The 17,381-nt window shown below is 40.4% G+C and overlaps 1 protein-coding gene across 1 annotated transcript; it reads right to left on the bottom strand.

Annotated features, from left to right (window-relative positions):
* Positions 1-6,095: 6,095 nt before the first annotated feature.
* Positions 6,096-17,381, bottom strand: CD164 (CD164 molecule). The gene is made up of 6 exons (XM_059831602.1): positions 17,261-17,381; positions 14,446-14,529; positions 12,908-12,979; positions 10,338-10,448; positions 9,065-9,145; positions 6,096-8,111 (listed from the first exon to the last, which is right to left on the bottom strand). The coding sequence occupies exons 1-6, from the start codon at positions 17,379-17,381 to the stop codon at positions 7,951-7,953; spliced, it is 630 nt and encodes a 209-aa protein (XP_059687585.1). The 3' UTR covers positions 6,096-7,950.

Genomic DNA, 17,381 nt, shown 5'->3' with positions numbered 1-17,381 from the left:
CTGCCTGAAGTTGCTGCTTTGATCTGTGGTGTCAAAATCCTACTCTCAGTCTGACAAACTCATGCAGACAAATTCATGGGCAATAGCTAAATTCCTAGCAAACTAAGTAAACAGGAAAAAAAACTCCCATGATCTTTCAAGGTGCATTTCTATGCCATGAAGAATGTAAAGTAAAGTAGCACAACTTTAATTATAGTTTCCTTCTGCAGGAAAATGTTAGTTATTCCTGCCAAAGGAAACTGAGAAATGCTCATTAGCACACTGCTGAAGACAAGACATGAACCAAATGTGGGGAAATAAAGAACAGGAAGGTATCTTTAATTAATGCACAAATATACTCGGTTTCTCTGGCTTTAAACCAGTCAAGTTCAGGAGAAAAGTTGGTGCAAAACTTGTGAGTCACACTAATGCTACTGAGCACAAGGAAAGCAGCTATGACAGAAAGGAGATGAATTATTATTTCTTTTCCTGCAGTGAGTTACCATTGTTAAACATGATGCAGAGCTGGAAAAATTGGCTGAGGAGCTTCAATTCCTCTACACTCAAAATAGAAGCTCCATCAAACTATAGGCACCTAGTCTGAAATGTGTTAAAACTCCGCAATGTATTGTAGCTACCTTGTGTGGGTTTTTTTTATTCCTCTGTCTGTAATAGTAGATGGATGTTATGAGGTTTGATGGTGTGTGTTTGGGTTTTTTTTTTTTCAAAAAGGTAGAAGGACGACTGAAGAGCTATTGTCCCATAGTACAAGCAGTGTAAGAAGTCGTTTTCCAAGTAGTAAGTCAATATTAAGTAGCCATCATTTTTGATGCATTAATACTAGTACTTCTCATAAGGCAATCCAGGCTTGCATCATGTGAAGATTTGTCTTTTCTATTAATCTGAGTTGTACTCTGGCACTAAGCTGACTTCAGACCTATAGCATTTGGCCAGACCTGTTTGTATAGGGGTGGCAACTCTTAATTGCAATAGCCCTGTTTTGACTGTAAAGGCAAAGGTGTTTTTGAAACGGGCCATGTCAACTCCAGGAATTGCCCACATAGACTAAGGCTTCAGCTAGTTTGTAAGAATAATCTGTAGATTAGCAGTATGAGCCATGTCCTCTAGCTTTTTCTCTATTCCTTCTCCTCCATCTTCACATCTTCCTCTTCTTCCCTATCAAATGCATGGAGCCATGGCCTGTCTCAGTAATGTAAAACAGTTGCACTTCTTTCTGGGTTCATGTGATGCTTGTGTTATCAGTCCTCTCAAGCCCCTGCTTCAGGATGCATGGATGCTGAACGCAGTCTGACCAGCTGGGCAGTTGTGCAGTCTGGGCAGCTGCCAGCTGCTCTCCTGCTGCTTCAGCAGAAGGTCAGAGTCCCTTGGACACGCACCCTGAAATAATGCCAGAAACAACTAACCAACGTGGTCTGAAACATCTTGGATCATATCTGAGAAGGAGGAAGAACACTGTCTCAATTAGCAAGTGCAGGATTACATCTACACTGCAAGAATACCCTCACCTTTTTACCTAAAGTTAGTGGGAAAGGTTAAGATTAGGTTAAGAAGTGGTATGGCAATGCCACATCATACAAAGATACAAATCAGGGTTACGGCTGATAGCATTTGATTCAGCGGGGATTTTTTTTAGTGGCTGAAGGGTTGGCATTAAGCGGCTGCATCTCCACTTTTCAGAAATCTACAAAGATGAAGACTGGAATTCACTAGGAATTTAGTGCCACTGGGAACAGATCATTAACACCCACCCACACCCTTTTATCTTGGCCTTCAACAGGACCAGGAAAGACAGAGTTGTGTGGAAAAATAGTCACATATAATGAAATAGACTTGGGGTAGCAAGAATTTTCTGCTTCACTGAGATGTCTCCTGCTGGAGGGATGAATGCTGATACACTCATTACTATGAATAAAAAGGGTGTGGGGTGAGCTGCAACAATTGCAGATAGTTGCAACTATCTGCAAATAGTTTTTGTTCTACTTTGTGTCAAGATCATACATGAACAACTTTTTCTAGACTAAGCAATCTATTACTCTATTTAGCACTATGCTGAGTGTTCACAACTTGTTTTGGATTATGTGGGGTTTTTTTTCTCCTTTTCTCCCTAATATTCTGCTTAGAGGTCAGAAACAACAGCTTTTGCATTTACTTGAGTTCTGCTTTAACTCTGTGTTGTTGATAACACTCCAGGTTCTGCAGCTCAGGTCCAGAGTATCAAGCTTTCAGCATCCACTCAGCATGGGGATTACCAGCAGAATCCTTTGCATTTTGACCCAAGAAGCAGCAATGGAACAGGAGGAAACACTCAAAGACCAAAGACAGTAAGTAATGGTGGTATTGGTAATAAGCTGATATGTTTGCAAAATGAGCAACTTCTTTGCTAGCTTGCAAGCTGTGATTTGTATATATACCTACACAGGTTTTATCTGGACAAGTCAAATCCCTCTGAAGATTTATCTTTTAAGAGCAAGGTGACCAGTATGTATGGCTAGCAAACAGGAAAAAATGTTCCAAATATTTCAAAAATTGACTAGGTAAAAGAGGCAGGAGGGAGGTATTTAGTTAGCAATGGTCCAGGAGATTTTTTTTTTTTGAGTAGCATGCTGTTGTTGGTGACTCTTTTTATATGTTACTTATGCTTTCAGGTGCCTAGCAGATGGAAGGAGAGAACGGCAGATAGGCTATTACCACACCTAAATAAAAAGTCTCTTCCTCCTGTCTTCATGCAGCTACAGCAACAAAGGCTGGTCCAGAAGTAAACCTAAATGTATTTTTTTAATCAGTCCAGGGCATTTTAGAAAATGACACTGAACTGGCAACCTTGAAATACAAACAATTTATATACAAAGGGAGGCAGTAATACTCCAGTGCTGTGCATAGGTACTTCAATGTATTTGGATGCAATGTTCAATACCAACTCCAGTCACATAATCTGCTAATCCATTTTAGGTGCTGAGTGATGCAGACCCTCCTTCTGAGCAGGAGCAGCACTACATGTCCTCCCTTCACACACAACACACTACAGAAAAGCAAGGCTATCAGTCAAAACTAAAAGGCTTCCTTTTATTGTGGTAACCTTGTAACATGCTGGTGCAAAGCATAGCCAAGTGCTTAGAGCAAATGCATTGGGTCTGGTGTTTGGGGATTTTTGTTGTGGGCTTTTTTTTAACTGCTTTCCTGTTATAACCCCTGACCACCACATCCTGCCTAATGCAGTGCTCTTGCCCCCCAGAGGTTGCTGCTTGTGCACTGAACCTTTCATGCGTGTTTAAAGATGACTCATCAGAACTATCAGCATCTCCACCTTCCCTAGCACCTTCCCTCCCCTCTCCCTAGAAAGGGGAAGAAGGGCAGCTCCTTCCACAATGCTACACTAACCCAAGAAAACAGAAAATGCATAAACTTATCTGCATTTCTCTTGCATGGAAAAAAGCTTGCTTTTATAGCCTAGGCAATAAAGGACTCAAAGTTGTCTTTCAGAGATGTGTCAAGTTGTATTGCAGCTTTTGATGAGTTAGTACTCTATCTTAGTGTGCCTTTTAGCATCATCCACATCCCTGGATGCTTTTGAACATAAATCATCAGATACCTCATAGTCTTTTTATAAATAACTAACTAAGACCTAGAATTAAATTCAGGCAACCCTTAACAGCATTGCATTGGTTAAACACTGAGTAAAGGAACTCTAACTTGTTAGAAATGCTGCAGTATTTAGAGATAGAGCATTCCCAGAATAAGGCTGACATCTTTCATCATCACTGAAACAAGCTTTATTTCATTCAAGCTTGCTGCTACATCAAAACAAGTCACAATATACTCAGAACGCTGTGGAATCAGCTATCAAACAACATGATTTCTTTTTAAGGTATGCCTTAAACAAATGACAAGGTGACTGGTGAATGACTGGAACTATCCAAGGTCAGCTGTCACTAAAGAAGCCATCAAATGCAATTCTAGCACATTCCAGGAACCAGACGCTGATTTGGAAGTAGAGCAATATCATCAGTGTGAAGCACTTACTTATGTGCCATTGCAGCAGTAAAAAGGAAAGGGCTGTCTCAGGCTAATTACAGCTTCTTGATAAAAGACTTCCTTCAAGTATTAATACAGCAAAATTCAAAGATGATTTGTGAATGAATGCTATACCTACAGAAGACTACCTTCAAAAGAACAGCAGTAACACAAGACAGGTACTATAGGGATAAACAATTGTGCATAGACTTCCAGTGCTGCAGTGTAACAAAAACTTAATTCAGTCCTTGAGTGCATGCAGTAAATGGATTATTTTCTGGAAGGCACAGCAATTTTAAGCACATCAGGAAGCTCTAGGTTTCCTCCATTTCCATAAAGCCTTTCTAGAAACACTACTACAGTTTTTGCCATTTCCTATAATATGAGACTGAATCATGTCAATACTACCTAGTGACACATTCACACTTCATTCACCACCCACAAAAGCATCAAGGTCATGATGTGAAACTGAGGTTACTTCACTCAGAGGTGGTTATCATTTTAGCTGGTCTGCAACTGCAGAATTGCACACCCTCTGTTCTCTTGTTCAACCATACTGACAGTTGTTCCCTAGCAAATACCCTTTTCTTTCTCATGCAATCAGGCAAGCAATAAGGCTTATGAAAGAGGTACTGCTCTGAATGTCACAGATCTTAATGTGAAAAGATGCTACGATGTAGGGGTTATTAACAGCCTCCCTGGAACCACAGACTGTAGTCCCTCTTCCACCTTGTAGGCTGACATCCAGTATTATAAGCTTTGCTGTTGGAAAGAGGAACATTAAGCCTTACAGGCTGTTGCAAGTGGAGCACTTAATAAATGCCTTGCTGTTCTTTCCATCAATCAATACTGACTCTAAATATGAATCAGTATTGTTGCACATACCAAATGCAAAGTTAAGTTAGCTCTCCTAAATACAGTATTAACTCTTCAAACCTTTCATTCTCCCTCTTTCCCTACAGTGTTTCTCAATTTCTATTGAAAACAGCACTTATCTCCAGAAAGTCTGCAGACAGTCCCCTCTGGGATTGCTCACATTAAAGAAAGTTTACAAGTAAAATTCCATTCAACAAATTTTATTTATCAATTTGGTTTTGCGATTACAACTGTTTCAGTTTTCTTCCACTGAAGACAAAATACAAACTTTTACAGCAACACTTGCAGAGAACATTCATAAGATAACAGCTTGATATTTGCACAAGTTGGCTTCAGGAAAAAGCCAGATAACTTGAAGAGTCACTACAGTTCAGTGCCTAAAATTGATTTAGGGGCAAATACAACTACAGATCTATAAGCTACCTTCCACTTCAAAGCACAAGGCTGAGGAAAAACTGCAAGTTGTTACTTCAGGTTTTTTGCTAGTACACAGCACAGATCAGCTGATACCACCGTTTCACAAAGGAGTAGTTACTTTCTCTAGTGAGGCATCCAAGCACAGGTGAAGATGTATAACCCAGCCTCCCCTCCCCCCAAACAACTGAAAGGGAAATAATCTGAGCCACAACTCTGAGATGTGGATTATACCTTTTTGGCAAGGCTAATGAGCAAGCAGTGCATAGTGCAGGCCTTCCAGAACATGACTACATCGATATAGTACAAGCTTGAGTTTTTCAGATTGGCGTCTGTACGTGTCAGAGATCCTGGGTTTCCTAAAGTCTTGGGAAGTAGCAATTGCTGGCACCAAGAAAAATTTAGTAACTAAGGCAAGGTATCCCTTCTACCCTTTTAAACAAAATTTGAGGCAAAAGATTAAGCAACTTTAAGGCACTTTAAAAATTATTTTTAGTTTGCTTTACCAGCATACTTTTATCAGCAACCTAAATCAGGATCAGCATAGCTCATGAATAAGCATTTCAGCAACATTTCACAGAGCAACAATTTTTCGTGGCAATGTCTTCCATGCTATGAAGTGTTCTGTAGCACTTTTCTGCAAGTTTCCCAAAAGATAGCCCTTTGAGGCCAAAAAAAATTATATACTAGGCATACAGTTTGCTTTGCTGAGCTGAAGAATTCTGTCACACTTTAGAAGAGTGTTTTGCTCACTTCAAAGCACAGAATACAAGCTCAAGGATATCTTTTTAAACAAATAAATGTAATAAAATAGTTCTGAGATAGGGAAATGACAGATTAAGTGATTTCACAATAAGGCCAAGGATATACCATCTAACCCACACACATACTGTTGCTGGAAACGGACTGCTCACTCTGCTGTTTTAATAAACCTGAGCTGATTGTCTTAGTTTCGTTTAGAAAGACAAAAGCTAATGAACTCAAAAGATACAGTACTGGTGAGTAACTTCTGTATTTTGTAGCAATTTGAGTTTTCTATGCAGCACAATAGAAACAATGCCATTCACACAAGAAAGCAGCACTGTGCACTTTAAGTTTCCAACTGAAGTGCACTTTAATTTGCTTCATATTTAAGTTCCACTGCCATGACTATTATCTGCATTAATGCTATCATTTTGTATTGGGTGCCAAATTCCAGTCAAGTCAGAGCTAGTAGTACTACAGATTATCCTGAAACTGGTTTTGATGATATCCCTTGATCACCAATGTGCTACATCCACCACTTGATTTTATCTTTACTTCCATTTTTTCCTGTGGGTTTATTTTCAATCTACATTGGAGATGACATACCTTTGATACTCAGATCACATGCCTGATCCAGCCAAGGGAAAAAAATACTATTTAGCCAAATTTCCTTAACCAGTTCACTGTAGGGTGACACAAACCTGATGCCAGGAAGAAGGGAGGGGAATGAAAAAAGATGTAGCCCTGGCAACCCCAGGACTACAGCAATCTCGACTAGGATCAAATCAGCAGATCCCCTGAACTACCCTTAATTGCTCCTTCAGCAAACAGACATACAGGAGGGTAAAAAAGAAAAATCCAAAACCCTGAAATTAATTGCAATGAGTTTAAGAACTATTTGAATATGAAAAACCTCAGGATTTCCCAAACACCAGTATTTCAAGTATTAATGTGAGTTGTTGCCTTCTTGTATTGGGAGTGAACTGAATTTTATCACTAGTTTTTATGGTTGGTCTTTGTAGGCCAGAACAAAAGGTAAACAAAGATCCTGTTTGTAGCTGAACATTACTGTACCATGCTCCCTCACCCTCAAACAAGGTCAATAAGGGAGTGTTATTTATTGTAAAAAGTTTTTAAACTGAAATGCTCAAGTCACATGTATTCCATTATCCTATATAAAGCTAGTACTTAATAGTTTTATTTATCTTTGAGATAGGTGGGACACTTTTGCAGCCTACTTATTTTTAGTCTTTTAAGGCACTAATATTAATTTCTCCTTCATCCCCTCTCCACCTTCAACATTAGTTGGAAAGGGCATAGGATTTCTGTTTGGAATGCAGTATTTTATCAGGCAACCTTTATTCTTGTGTAAAAAAAATTATGGGCTATGTTATTCTGTTAAGACATTATCTACTTCTACAATTTTGTTCATCTTTCTAGCAGCATGCTGTAAGAGCCATAAGCTAGTATAAATGGTATTTCATTCCCTGAAGTCAGTCACCAATAATTCACATCTTGATAAAACTGAAGGGATACTGTATCAAATATTGATTAAATTAGCCTTCACAATAAGTCATCATGAGATTGTCTACTGAAGACAGTGTTGCCACTGAATAAGAATCTCTGAATGTCTACATTTGGTGTATCAAAAAAAGTCCCACAGCAGCAGCCACTAAAGGAAAATAAGACAGCCATTAGAACCCATGCAGCATATTGCAAGTAATCCTGTTGAAGAGATTCGTAACACCTCTTACCAAGTACAATGTTGCAAAAATATTCTTTTAAAGTCTTCTTTTAGAGATTTAAAGGATATTATGAACTGCTGTCTTCCATGAGCAACAGAAAATATTTTGGTTCAGTGAACTACAAGTATTGGGCAACTAGTCCATTATAAAGTGGCAGGTCCTAAAGTGTGTGATAGTTTCGGTCTTTCGACTTGCAGAATTTGTACAGAAAGAAAACAACAGCCTGCAGACCCAGAACAAGGACAATTCCACCTATGAAACTCGCAGCATCAAATGTAGATTTGCGTGGAGAAGGTGCAGGAGTCACAGTAGCATTTGTACCTGTTAAACACATTAGAGTTTGTGAGTGCACAATGCTTTACAGAGTTTAGTACTGGCTTCCTTGTATTAAGATTACTCAAAACATCCAAACACCAATAAGAAAACAAAAAATAACCAAAAGTAAAGACATGTTAGCAGCCGCATTTAGATTAGTGATACTGAAATTCTGATTAAACACTGTTTGTACAAAGCTAGAGCTATTTAGAGCCAAACTGCTCTGGACCTCAGTACTGAGCAAGTCCCAGCTGGACTTTATTTGTACTTCAAAAAGCCAAAGCTTTCCTCCTTTACATAGAAGTATATTATTGATATGCTCACATTCAAAACATTTTCGCATCTGTGCTGCTTGCTCCAGTTTTCTGCTTAAAGTCAAATCAAATCATTATCTTCCATCTACTGTACTTTACCCCAAGAGTTATGCTTAAAGAAATCAGCTGAAGCCAAAACACATACGAATCTGGAAGTAACAGCCATCTGCTGATGGCTAGTTTTAAAGAGCTTTACTTCATAAGAGCTTTTCATGAAACAGCATATTCAGGACCGATGCTGAAGTAAAATACTTCAGCTTATTCCCATCACCATAGACCAATCTTTTTTTTTAAATAGGTATCCCATTATTATGCTGCAAGTAAAAAACAGAAGACAACCTCCCAAAGATAAGTGAGTTCACAAGTGACTTCCAGCCACACTATTAAAGACAGCCAGCTGATTTCATTTGACCATCATGTTTCTGACTTAATTATCTCACCAACTAGCTCTTTTCTCAGGGTATTACCTTGCTACGTACATCACCTTAACAAAATTAAACATGCCATAAAGTTAGAAAGTGACAACAGTAGATATACCAATACTAATGTTGTCACTTGGTAAGTCAAAATTTCAAGATAACATGTTTAAAGCAGCACTGATTTCTAAGTATTTTATGCTTTAATTATGCTAGTAGTAGCAGTTACCTGGAATACTGGTTGTTGTGGTAGCTGAAGTAATGGCAGTTGTAGGTAGAGAAGCATGTGTAGTTGCATTGGTGATGTTAGCTGTTTGAGAGAAGACAATATGTATATACCATAAACTTCAAGAGCAAAGTTTGCAAGCACTAAAGTTCTGATGTAAATGATTTGTCTTGTTTTGCTTAAACAAGGATAAGCTTTGACCTCAGACTGTACCCCACACAATTTAGATGTTCAGCTGCATGGCATCAAGCCAAGTTTCTGCAATAAGGATTTTTTTTTAAACTTGCATACCCTTGTTATTCAAATATTTCAAGGTTCTCCACAGATCAAACAGTGATTCTTCGTTCAGACAAAATCAATTCTCTTTCAAGCACTAATATAAGTGCTGGTATTTGAACAAGAATCAAGACAGCTGCTTCAAGACAACTAAGAATCTACATCAATGCAAAGGACTTTCATTAAACAGCCCTTAGAATCAGTTAGTATTTAAGTACTAAAAAAGTACTTAATGTAGTATCTCTAGACAGGAGATTTACAGACAGCAAAACTTCCTCTTACTCCCCCATCCCCAAAACACTAACTGTGAATGACATCACTGGAATAAGCAAACACTCCCCTGTAGCTAGACTGTCTCCTAAAAGCTCTTCCATTATCAAGCCAGAACACTGGGTCTCTGACCACCCCCACTCCTGCCGCCCTCACCCCCTCCCCCAATTAATATTACTAAAAATTAATCAGTATTCCACTATGTGCCTGGGACAAGTGCGAACATTTGTAGGTTTATTCAAAGCTAAATGTCACCCTACTGTACATTAGGCTGTTCTGAGCCTAATCAAGTACCAACTCGTTACCTCCCAGCTCCCTTAAGCAGCAGGTATTTTTAAAGATGAGAATTTTTTTTTGTTTGGGTTTTCTTTTGGTTGGGTTTTTTTTTTGTTAAGAACTTCACTGTTAACATGGCAGCACATGTAAGAACAGAAATTTTTGAACTAGGCAACAAAAAACCAAACTCATAAGAAATCATGATTAGTGGAAATGACTAATCTAATTCAAACAATTACCACTGAGTCAATTCTTAATTATATTGGAAAGAAGCATTTTCTGTTAGAGTTTTATAAAATCCACTTCTTCCAAACCTTGGGACCATTTATGGATTCCATACATCAGATGTTTAGTAGTCATGCTACTACAGTGATCTGTGTAAAACATCCTTGTCCTTTATTTTATTCACCATTTCCTAGTTTACTGTCATTTACGTTCAGTGGTACTATATTACCTATAGTAGTATGAGCTGTGGTAGCAGAACTGGCTGTGGTAGTATTGGAAGGTGGTGTAGTAGTATTGGAAGACATCGTAGTAGCACTGGAAAAAGGAACAACTGTAGGAGCTATGAAAGAATAAACAGTTATGTTAAAGAGATTAATGACAGTATTTAACTAAGGAAAAAACAAAACAGAACAGCAGCAGGCTGAGTTTTAGGGAATTCATATTCATACAGCACAGAGTTCTATTGTAGTTTAGGGTTGAAATTACAAAGCAGTTGAATGTTCAATCCACCACACTAACAGCAAAACTTGCATGAGTGACTACATGAAAAACCTTGTCAGAGGCAGCCCAATCAAACCAGCATTCAACTGGCAACCCAAGATTCCTCAAAGCAAGCAGAAGGGAGAAGAGTCCTGTACAAACATAAACTGTGCATGCTTTCCACAATAGGAAACTAGGTATTCAGTACTGCTTCCCAACCTCACTGCAACTAAAATTGAACCTGACCTATCAGGTTCAACTAGAAACCAGAGTGGTTAGTCACCACTGAAGCTGAAGCCGTATGGGGGGAAAACCAAGACATCCTCAAGAATTTCAAAGTTTAGCTAAAGCTTTCTGTTTTAGAGCTGTTGCTGGTTGTAGGTGCTCTCGGCTTCAGCATGTGCTGTAAAAAAAACCAAATACAAAGAAAACTGTGACACCTTCTGCAACTTACTGTATTAACTGAATTAATCACACATAGACAGCTTATCTGAACTTTTGCTTAATCATACACTGATAAATCAGCAAGCTTCCTGCTGAAATACCATTATGTCCAGAAGCCTTTAATGCCAAGGGTCATTTAAATGTGGTTATTTACATCTTGAAACAATCCAGCATGGTGGGAAACCAGAGCTGGCTGTTTCTACAGAGATAGGCTGGATATATCAGAATCTATATTCTCTTAGGTCCCACTTGCATCATAGAATTATTAGGTTGGAAAAGACCTTTAAGACGATCAAGTCCAACCATTAACCTAGCACTGCCAAGTCCACCCCTACACCATGTCCCTAAGCATCTCATCCACACATCTTTTAAATACCTCCAGGGATGGTGACTCAACCACCTCCCTGGGCAGCCTGTTCCAATGCTTGACAACCCTTTCAGCAAAGAGGTTTTTCCTAATATCCCATCTAAACCTCCCCTGGTGCAACTTGAGGCCATTTCCTCTTTTCCTATAGCCTGTCACTTGGGAGAAGAGACCAGCACCCACCTCTCTACAACCTCCTTTCAGGTAGCTCTAGAGAGCAATAAGGTCTCCCCTGAGCCTCCTCTTCTCCAGGCTAAACAACCCCAGCTCTCTCAACCACTCCTCATAAGGCTTGTATATACACACCTAGAGTTTAGGTCCACCTTAACATTTTTCCATGTCAACCCCTGAATGTAGTGCTGAGCCATGACACTGTAAGAGCTGAGAAGGTATACAGGTTCCTCTCACACCAACAAAGATCCTCTACTAAAGGTGACAATTAAGTTTCCTTGAATATGCAGAAGCTAAAACACAACAACCTGATAACATCACTACAAGTATAACAGGAACAGATAGTAGAAATCCTGTTCTTCGATATAGAACAAGGCATTGTAACAGCACGCTCCCTTTGGAAAGCACTGGACAATGGTACTTTTAACACTCCCAATTAAGAGGTGATTGTTACAATTTTAGAAACAACACAGAAGTCCAAGTCAAGCACAATTATTTCTGACTGGTTGCCACCACCACAAGATAGCCCATAGCAGTGTGGAAACTTCATCTCTGTTGGTGTGAGCCAGCCTCTTTAGCACCACTGTTAAACTCATCTAGACAAGAGTATTAAGAATTGTCATTTGCTGTTCTAGATCTTAAACGCAGAAATTCCTATTTTAAAGTCCATTTCTTGTCAGCTTTCAGAAAAACTAGAATTGGGGGGGCTTTCACAAAAGTGAAATTTAAGATTTCATCTGAATTATTCATACCCTGCAAGTCTGCTTTGCACAGGAAGCACAAATTAGTGAGAAGACTGAAGTAGATACACAACTGAGCACACTCCTAGCATGAAGGCTTTACCTTACACAGTTCTATAACCCAGACCCTGCACTACAGGACTGCATGAAGAGCTGTGCTAGTTAACAATTAAAATGGGACGGTTCATAATTTTTTCCTATTTACTGCATCTCAGATGAAGCAATGGACTTAGCAGGTAAAACTTTTGTTGAATATGAAGCTTACTGTCTTGAGGATGCTGACAAATTCCTTAGGATATCTAACAGGAAATGTCACCCATTTTAATCTAAGAAACCAAGGCAGTAGCCAGAGACATGTGTCTATCAAAATATGTCAGGCTTCTTGAAACAACAACAGTAAGCAGTTAACTGCACAATGAAATTGTGTATTTTAGTATCACATATCATAGGTTTAAGTTGGAAGCAAAGGGCTTATTTACATACTTGTACATGCTTATGTAAATTGTAGAAGGCACATTAACAAAGGTCAACAGATGAAGTAGTTGTAAACACAACTGCTTCACATTAAACAATGTGAAAGCTGAATATCTAAATACTTACAAGAACACTGTTCTTCAACAGTACAGTTGGGATATTTCCCATCTACTTCAGTTTCATTTACACACATGCTACCTGTCAGAAATGAAGAGACAAAAATATTTACACCAGAACTTTAAAGTGTTTGAGACATTGTTCCCAAATACTAACATACTGTTCATAGGACAAACTAAACACCTTCTAGCCAGGATAACATTAAAGCCACTTCAATATGCAGGACTTCAGTATTATATTAATAATTAGAAATTACAAAAATTTTAGTATTTTCTTTCACTACAGTTACTCTACCACCCAAATCAACACTTAGGCAATACCTATACATGGTTATGCACCATTTTGCAGTAACAGCATAGCTTGATGTTTTCTCTTCATAGCCTATAAAATTAGACAGTGTTTCTACTATTTGTGGCATTTTTCAAGTTAAGCATTTTGCATCTCTGTGGTAGCATCATAAAAAAATATCTTACAGTCTTAAAAAATTCTACATGCAAGCAAAACTTAGTTCCAGCTTTTTAAACAGATCCTTGACCTTGAAATTGTTGAAGACATCAGTTTCTTATTCTCTGCCTGCACACCCTTCTCCCTTGACTCAGATTTCAACCTCTCCCTCAAAGAAGTTACACAGATCTCTTGGGTGTTTGCAGTATGTGCCTGTTGGTCAGACAACACATACAGAATTCAGAAAAAGAGCTTCTTGAAGGACGCTCTGGTACTGGACAAGTTACAACCAAAATTCTTTTCATTAGTTCCAAATCATCTTAGCCTTCATAGATAACCTTTCTTGGTCATCTACAATTAAGTGCTACAAAATCACTATTACAATGAAGCCATTCTCTCTTCTTACTCTGTTTCCACCTCACGTAAATACAAATAATCCACCTGAGGTCTACTTATGCAGTCTTTGTACAACTTTGCCAACAGCAACTTCATCTCCTCCAGGACTGAGTACCAGAGGTCACTTAAATGTAGTTACATCCAACTCTCCTACAATGAGAAAAACAAGGCTCTGAATGAGACCACCTAATGCTTCTTCGGCTCTGCCATGTTCCCTTCAGTGGGCTGCAATTCTTAGTTTTAGGAACACTACTCTTAACTATCTTATTTAATGGACTCCTCTCTCTCATTGCACTTCAGTTCAGCAGTAGTGTTTGTGACCAGGTCTATGACATAATCTCAAAAGGGACTGAAGGACAGGGATGTGCCTGCACATCAGAATCTACTCACGACTCCCTAACAGCAAACCCAGGTGACCAGTTTGTTCTAAAAACATTCTGAACCATCTGGAAAACATTAGCTTATCAACAGCACAGATTTAGATCAGAAGCCTTAAAAATCTGGGATTATTTGAACATGTTCAGCTGTCTCCACATAAGAACCTGAAATGTTTAACAACAGATATAACTTGTGAGTTAAAGCTTCATTAGGTTATCAAATAGAACAGTGTAATTGTATAATGAACATTAATATAGATGAAGTAGGTCTAGTTAGGTTTAAGGTTCTGCATGGCATAGTAAGGATCTGCACTATGTAGTCCTCCTTACTTTCACATGTGATCCACTTGCAGCCTGCTACAGTTGTGTCATTTCCAATACACGAACTGCAGTTAGAAAGGTTTTCACAGGTGCCTAAAAAAATAGAAATGCATTGATTAGGGCAAAATTACCACTGTCAAAAGAGCAACTTCACCCACAGAAACAACTCTTAGATCCACACCTTCCCATATGTACATCTCCTGGGTTAAGGGACAATCCTTCTCACTGAACTAAGTACATCTGAAAGCTACAACTTAGGAATGCATTTGACAAGACAAATACACTTCCTTCCAGACACTACTGATACTCTGAAGCCAGACCCCACATGTACATCAAGATTATGCCTCATGCAACCTCTAACTACAGTAAACTCAGATAATAGAGGATATACTACTCTAGTGAGGTTACCAAACTCCACCAAATTAATTTCGCAGAAGTTCATTGAAACCTCAGGTGGTAAGAGCTTTGTTCTTTTTGATTACATTTTTCCTTTAGGTAATACAGCCAACTATAAACAACTCTACAGTAGAAAGCAACGAAAGTATGGGAAATAAAGACAAGAACCTAGAGGACTTCACATACAAATGCACATAAAGAAGAGCAGAAAGAAAGTCAATCATTCATATTTTGATCACAGCAGAAGCCAGCAACCTAACCAGTCCAGATGCTTTTTTACGTCAATCTCAGTCAAACATTGTTGCCTTAAAACCACAATGACAACACATCCACTACCTGGAACAAGTAAGATCTTCTGCCAGTCTACAGTTTTACTGCATTAGTTTCAATTAAGACTTATTCATACAGCCATCATACTCAGGAAACCCACAATGCCTTACACCGCATACTCTCCAGCACATTTCACATCATATCCACCTACTCCAGGCACCTTTGGATGACCTTTCACTCTTCTCAGCTCTGCTCCCTAGTGAAGGGAACACCGCTATTCACAGATCTTTGGCAATCAGCATGGTAATTTACAGCTCAAGATAACAACTACAAATGCATTAATTAACTTCCATATTCTCCTAATTTGAATTAAGCCTGAATCCACCTGGCCTTTTCTAGCCAGATCCTACCATAACCAAGAAAAATATTGGCGCTATTTCTTCACTTTCAAGAAACATAAGTAGATATGAAAAGACCTTTGTCTGTTTGCATCAGTGAGGCATGCAACAGACTTGCCCTGGTCCCTTCAGAAATAAGGCACTTAAACCACTTCAAGAGCTATATGGCAGTTTCTGGATAACAGATTTCAGGAAAAAAGTAATTTATTATTCTGGGTATACACCTGAAGAACAATCACAGCACGCACAATACTCACTTCTGACAAATGAACAACATTCACTTTTGCAAATTCCTCACTGGTACCTAAAAAAAAAATCTAGCGCAGTACATCTATGGAGACAGGAGGACAGTCAGTGCAGCCAGCTAATAGCAGGTGCACTAGAACTTTTAGTTTACTTTCAAAAGCGCTTTCCCAAACTAGCATGCGGGACAAACAGATTTGCAAGAGTAAAGGATCAGAGACTTTTTTATCACAGCAAAAGGTTTCAAGAATGAGCTGTTAACCTCAGAATCAGCGGCAGGGTGTCTGATATTCTCCCAATGTTACTCTTCCTGTGAAAGGCTCTCTTAGGGTCTTTACATGGGCCAACAGGAAGCTCCCCAGCTGTCCCCATCAGCAGATGGCTGCACTTCACTGAAAATTACTCCGGTACCACGAACTCAGCTCTGAAGCATGGGTAAGCTCACGTTTGCTCTCAAGATAAACTTGTCTGTTGTACTGGCTCTTACACAGGGTAAATTCGGATATTCCCCTTATACTTGAGGAGGAAACGTGGAAACACTAACAGAAGTCTGTCCTGCTGGACCAACACTGCCCTCTCCCGCTGCACCGGAGAGGTTGTTAACCTCTGACTCTTGGCAGTCCTCGAGCAGCTCTCGGTGCCGACAGAGTGCCCGATATTGGCCTACATCACGTCCTCGGTGGTAGGGATGAAGAGGAAATCTAGAACGGCTGAAGCAGAGGTTACAGGACAGCTTCACACTTGGCTGCACCCAGCGCCATTATGCAATGCGGCCAGAGAACATTAAATTACTTCCAGAACAACTTCTTTCCTTCACTTTTTGGGGCATGCGACACATTTTGTGGTTCTTGGCCACGTAAACACTTTAGCAAATAGCTCACAGAGCCACCGGAGAGATTGGACAAACCCACCGGGCTAATAACGAGTCTAACATCAGGATAATGAACAGCCAGCAAAAGTGAGAGAACATTGCTTATATAGTTAACTCCCGCAGTTCGACCCATCCTAAGTTTGCAAGAGAACAAACGCGCCGCGTATATTTTACTGGACGCAGAGCTACCCGCTACTAGTCATTTGCTGCATACGAAGTGGGTGTTGGAGGTGGTGTCAAACCGCGCTAACGGATTTCACACCGCACGCACCCAAATACTCCACGGCGAGGCGAGGGGGAAAACGAAAGCATAAGAGAGGAGACAGAAAAAAGCGGGCAAAAAGCTCGGCGGGCTGCGGCCAAGGCGCTGAGGGCGGCAGCGCTGGCGCCGCGCGGAAGCGGTGGCGGCCGAGCTGCGAGGGCGCGCAGCGCAGACCCCCGCCGGGCGGCCGGCACCGCGGCGCTCCCCCCGCTCCCCGCGCCGGGCGCAGCAGAGCGGCGGGCGCGGAGGGTCGGGCGCCCGGCCGGGCTCGGTGCGCGGAGCCCGCCCCGCTCCCCCCACAACGCCGGACAACGGGCGGAGCGCGAGCGCGGGAGGGGCTGCCCCGTCAGCAACCGAGGGGGAGGGGGGCCGCAAGGCACTCACCAACGGCCGCGGCGTCGTTGCCGGCCGTGAGCGCCCAGCGGCTGCGCGCGGCTTCCGCGGCCAGCCCGCAGAGGCAGGCCAGGCAGAGGGCGGTGAGAGGGAGCGCGGGTACCCGGCCCAT

Source organism: Gavia stellata, chromosome 2 (assembly GCF_030936135.1).
Source record: "Gavia stellata isolate bGavSte3 chromosome 2, bGavSte3.hap2, whole genome shotgun sequence".
In the NCBI taxonomy this organism is placed as follows: domain Eukaryota; kingdom Metazoa; phylum Chordata; class Aves; order Gaviiformes; family Gaviidae; genus Gavia; species Gavia stellata.
The sequence above is the reverse complement of the archived record's forward strand: the minus strand, read 5'-3'. Positions and strand labels throughout refer to the sequence as shown.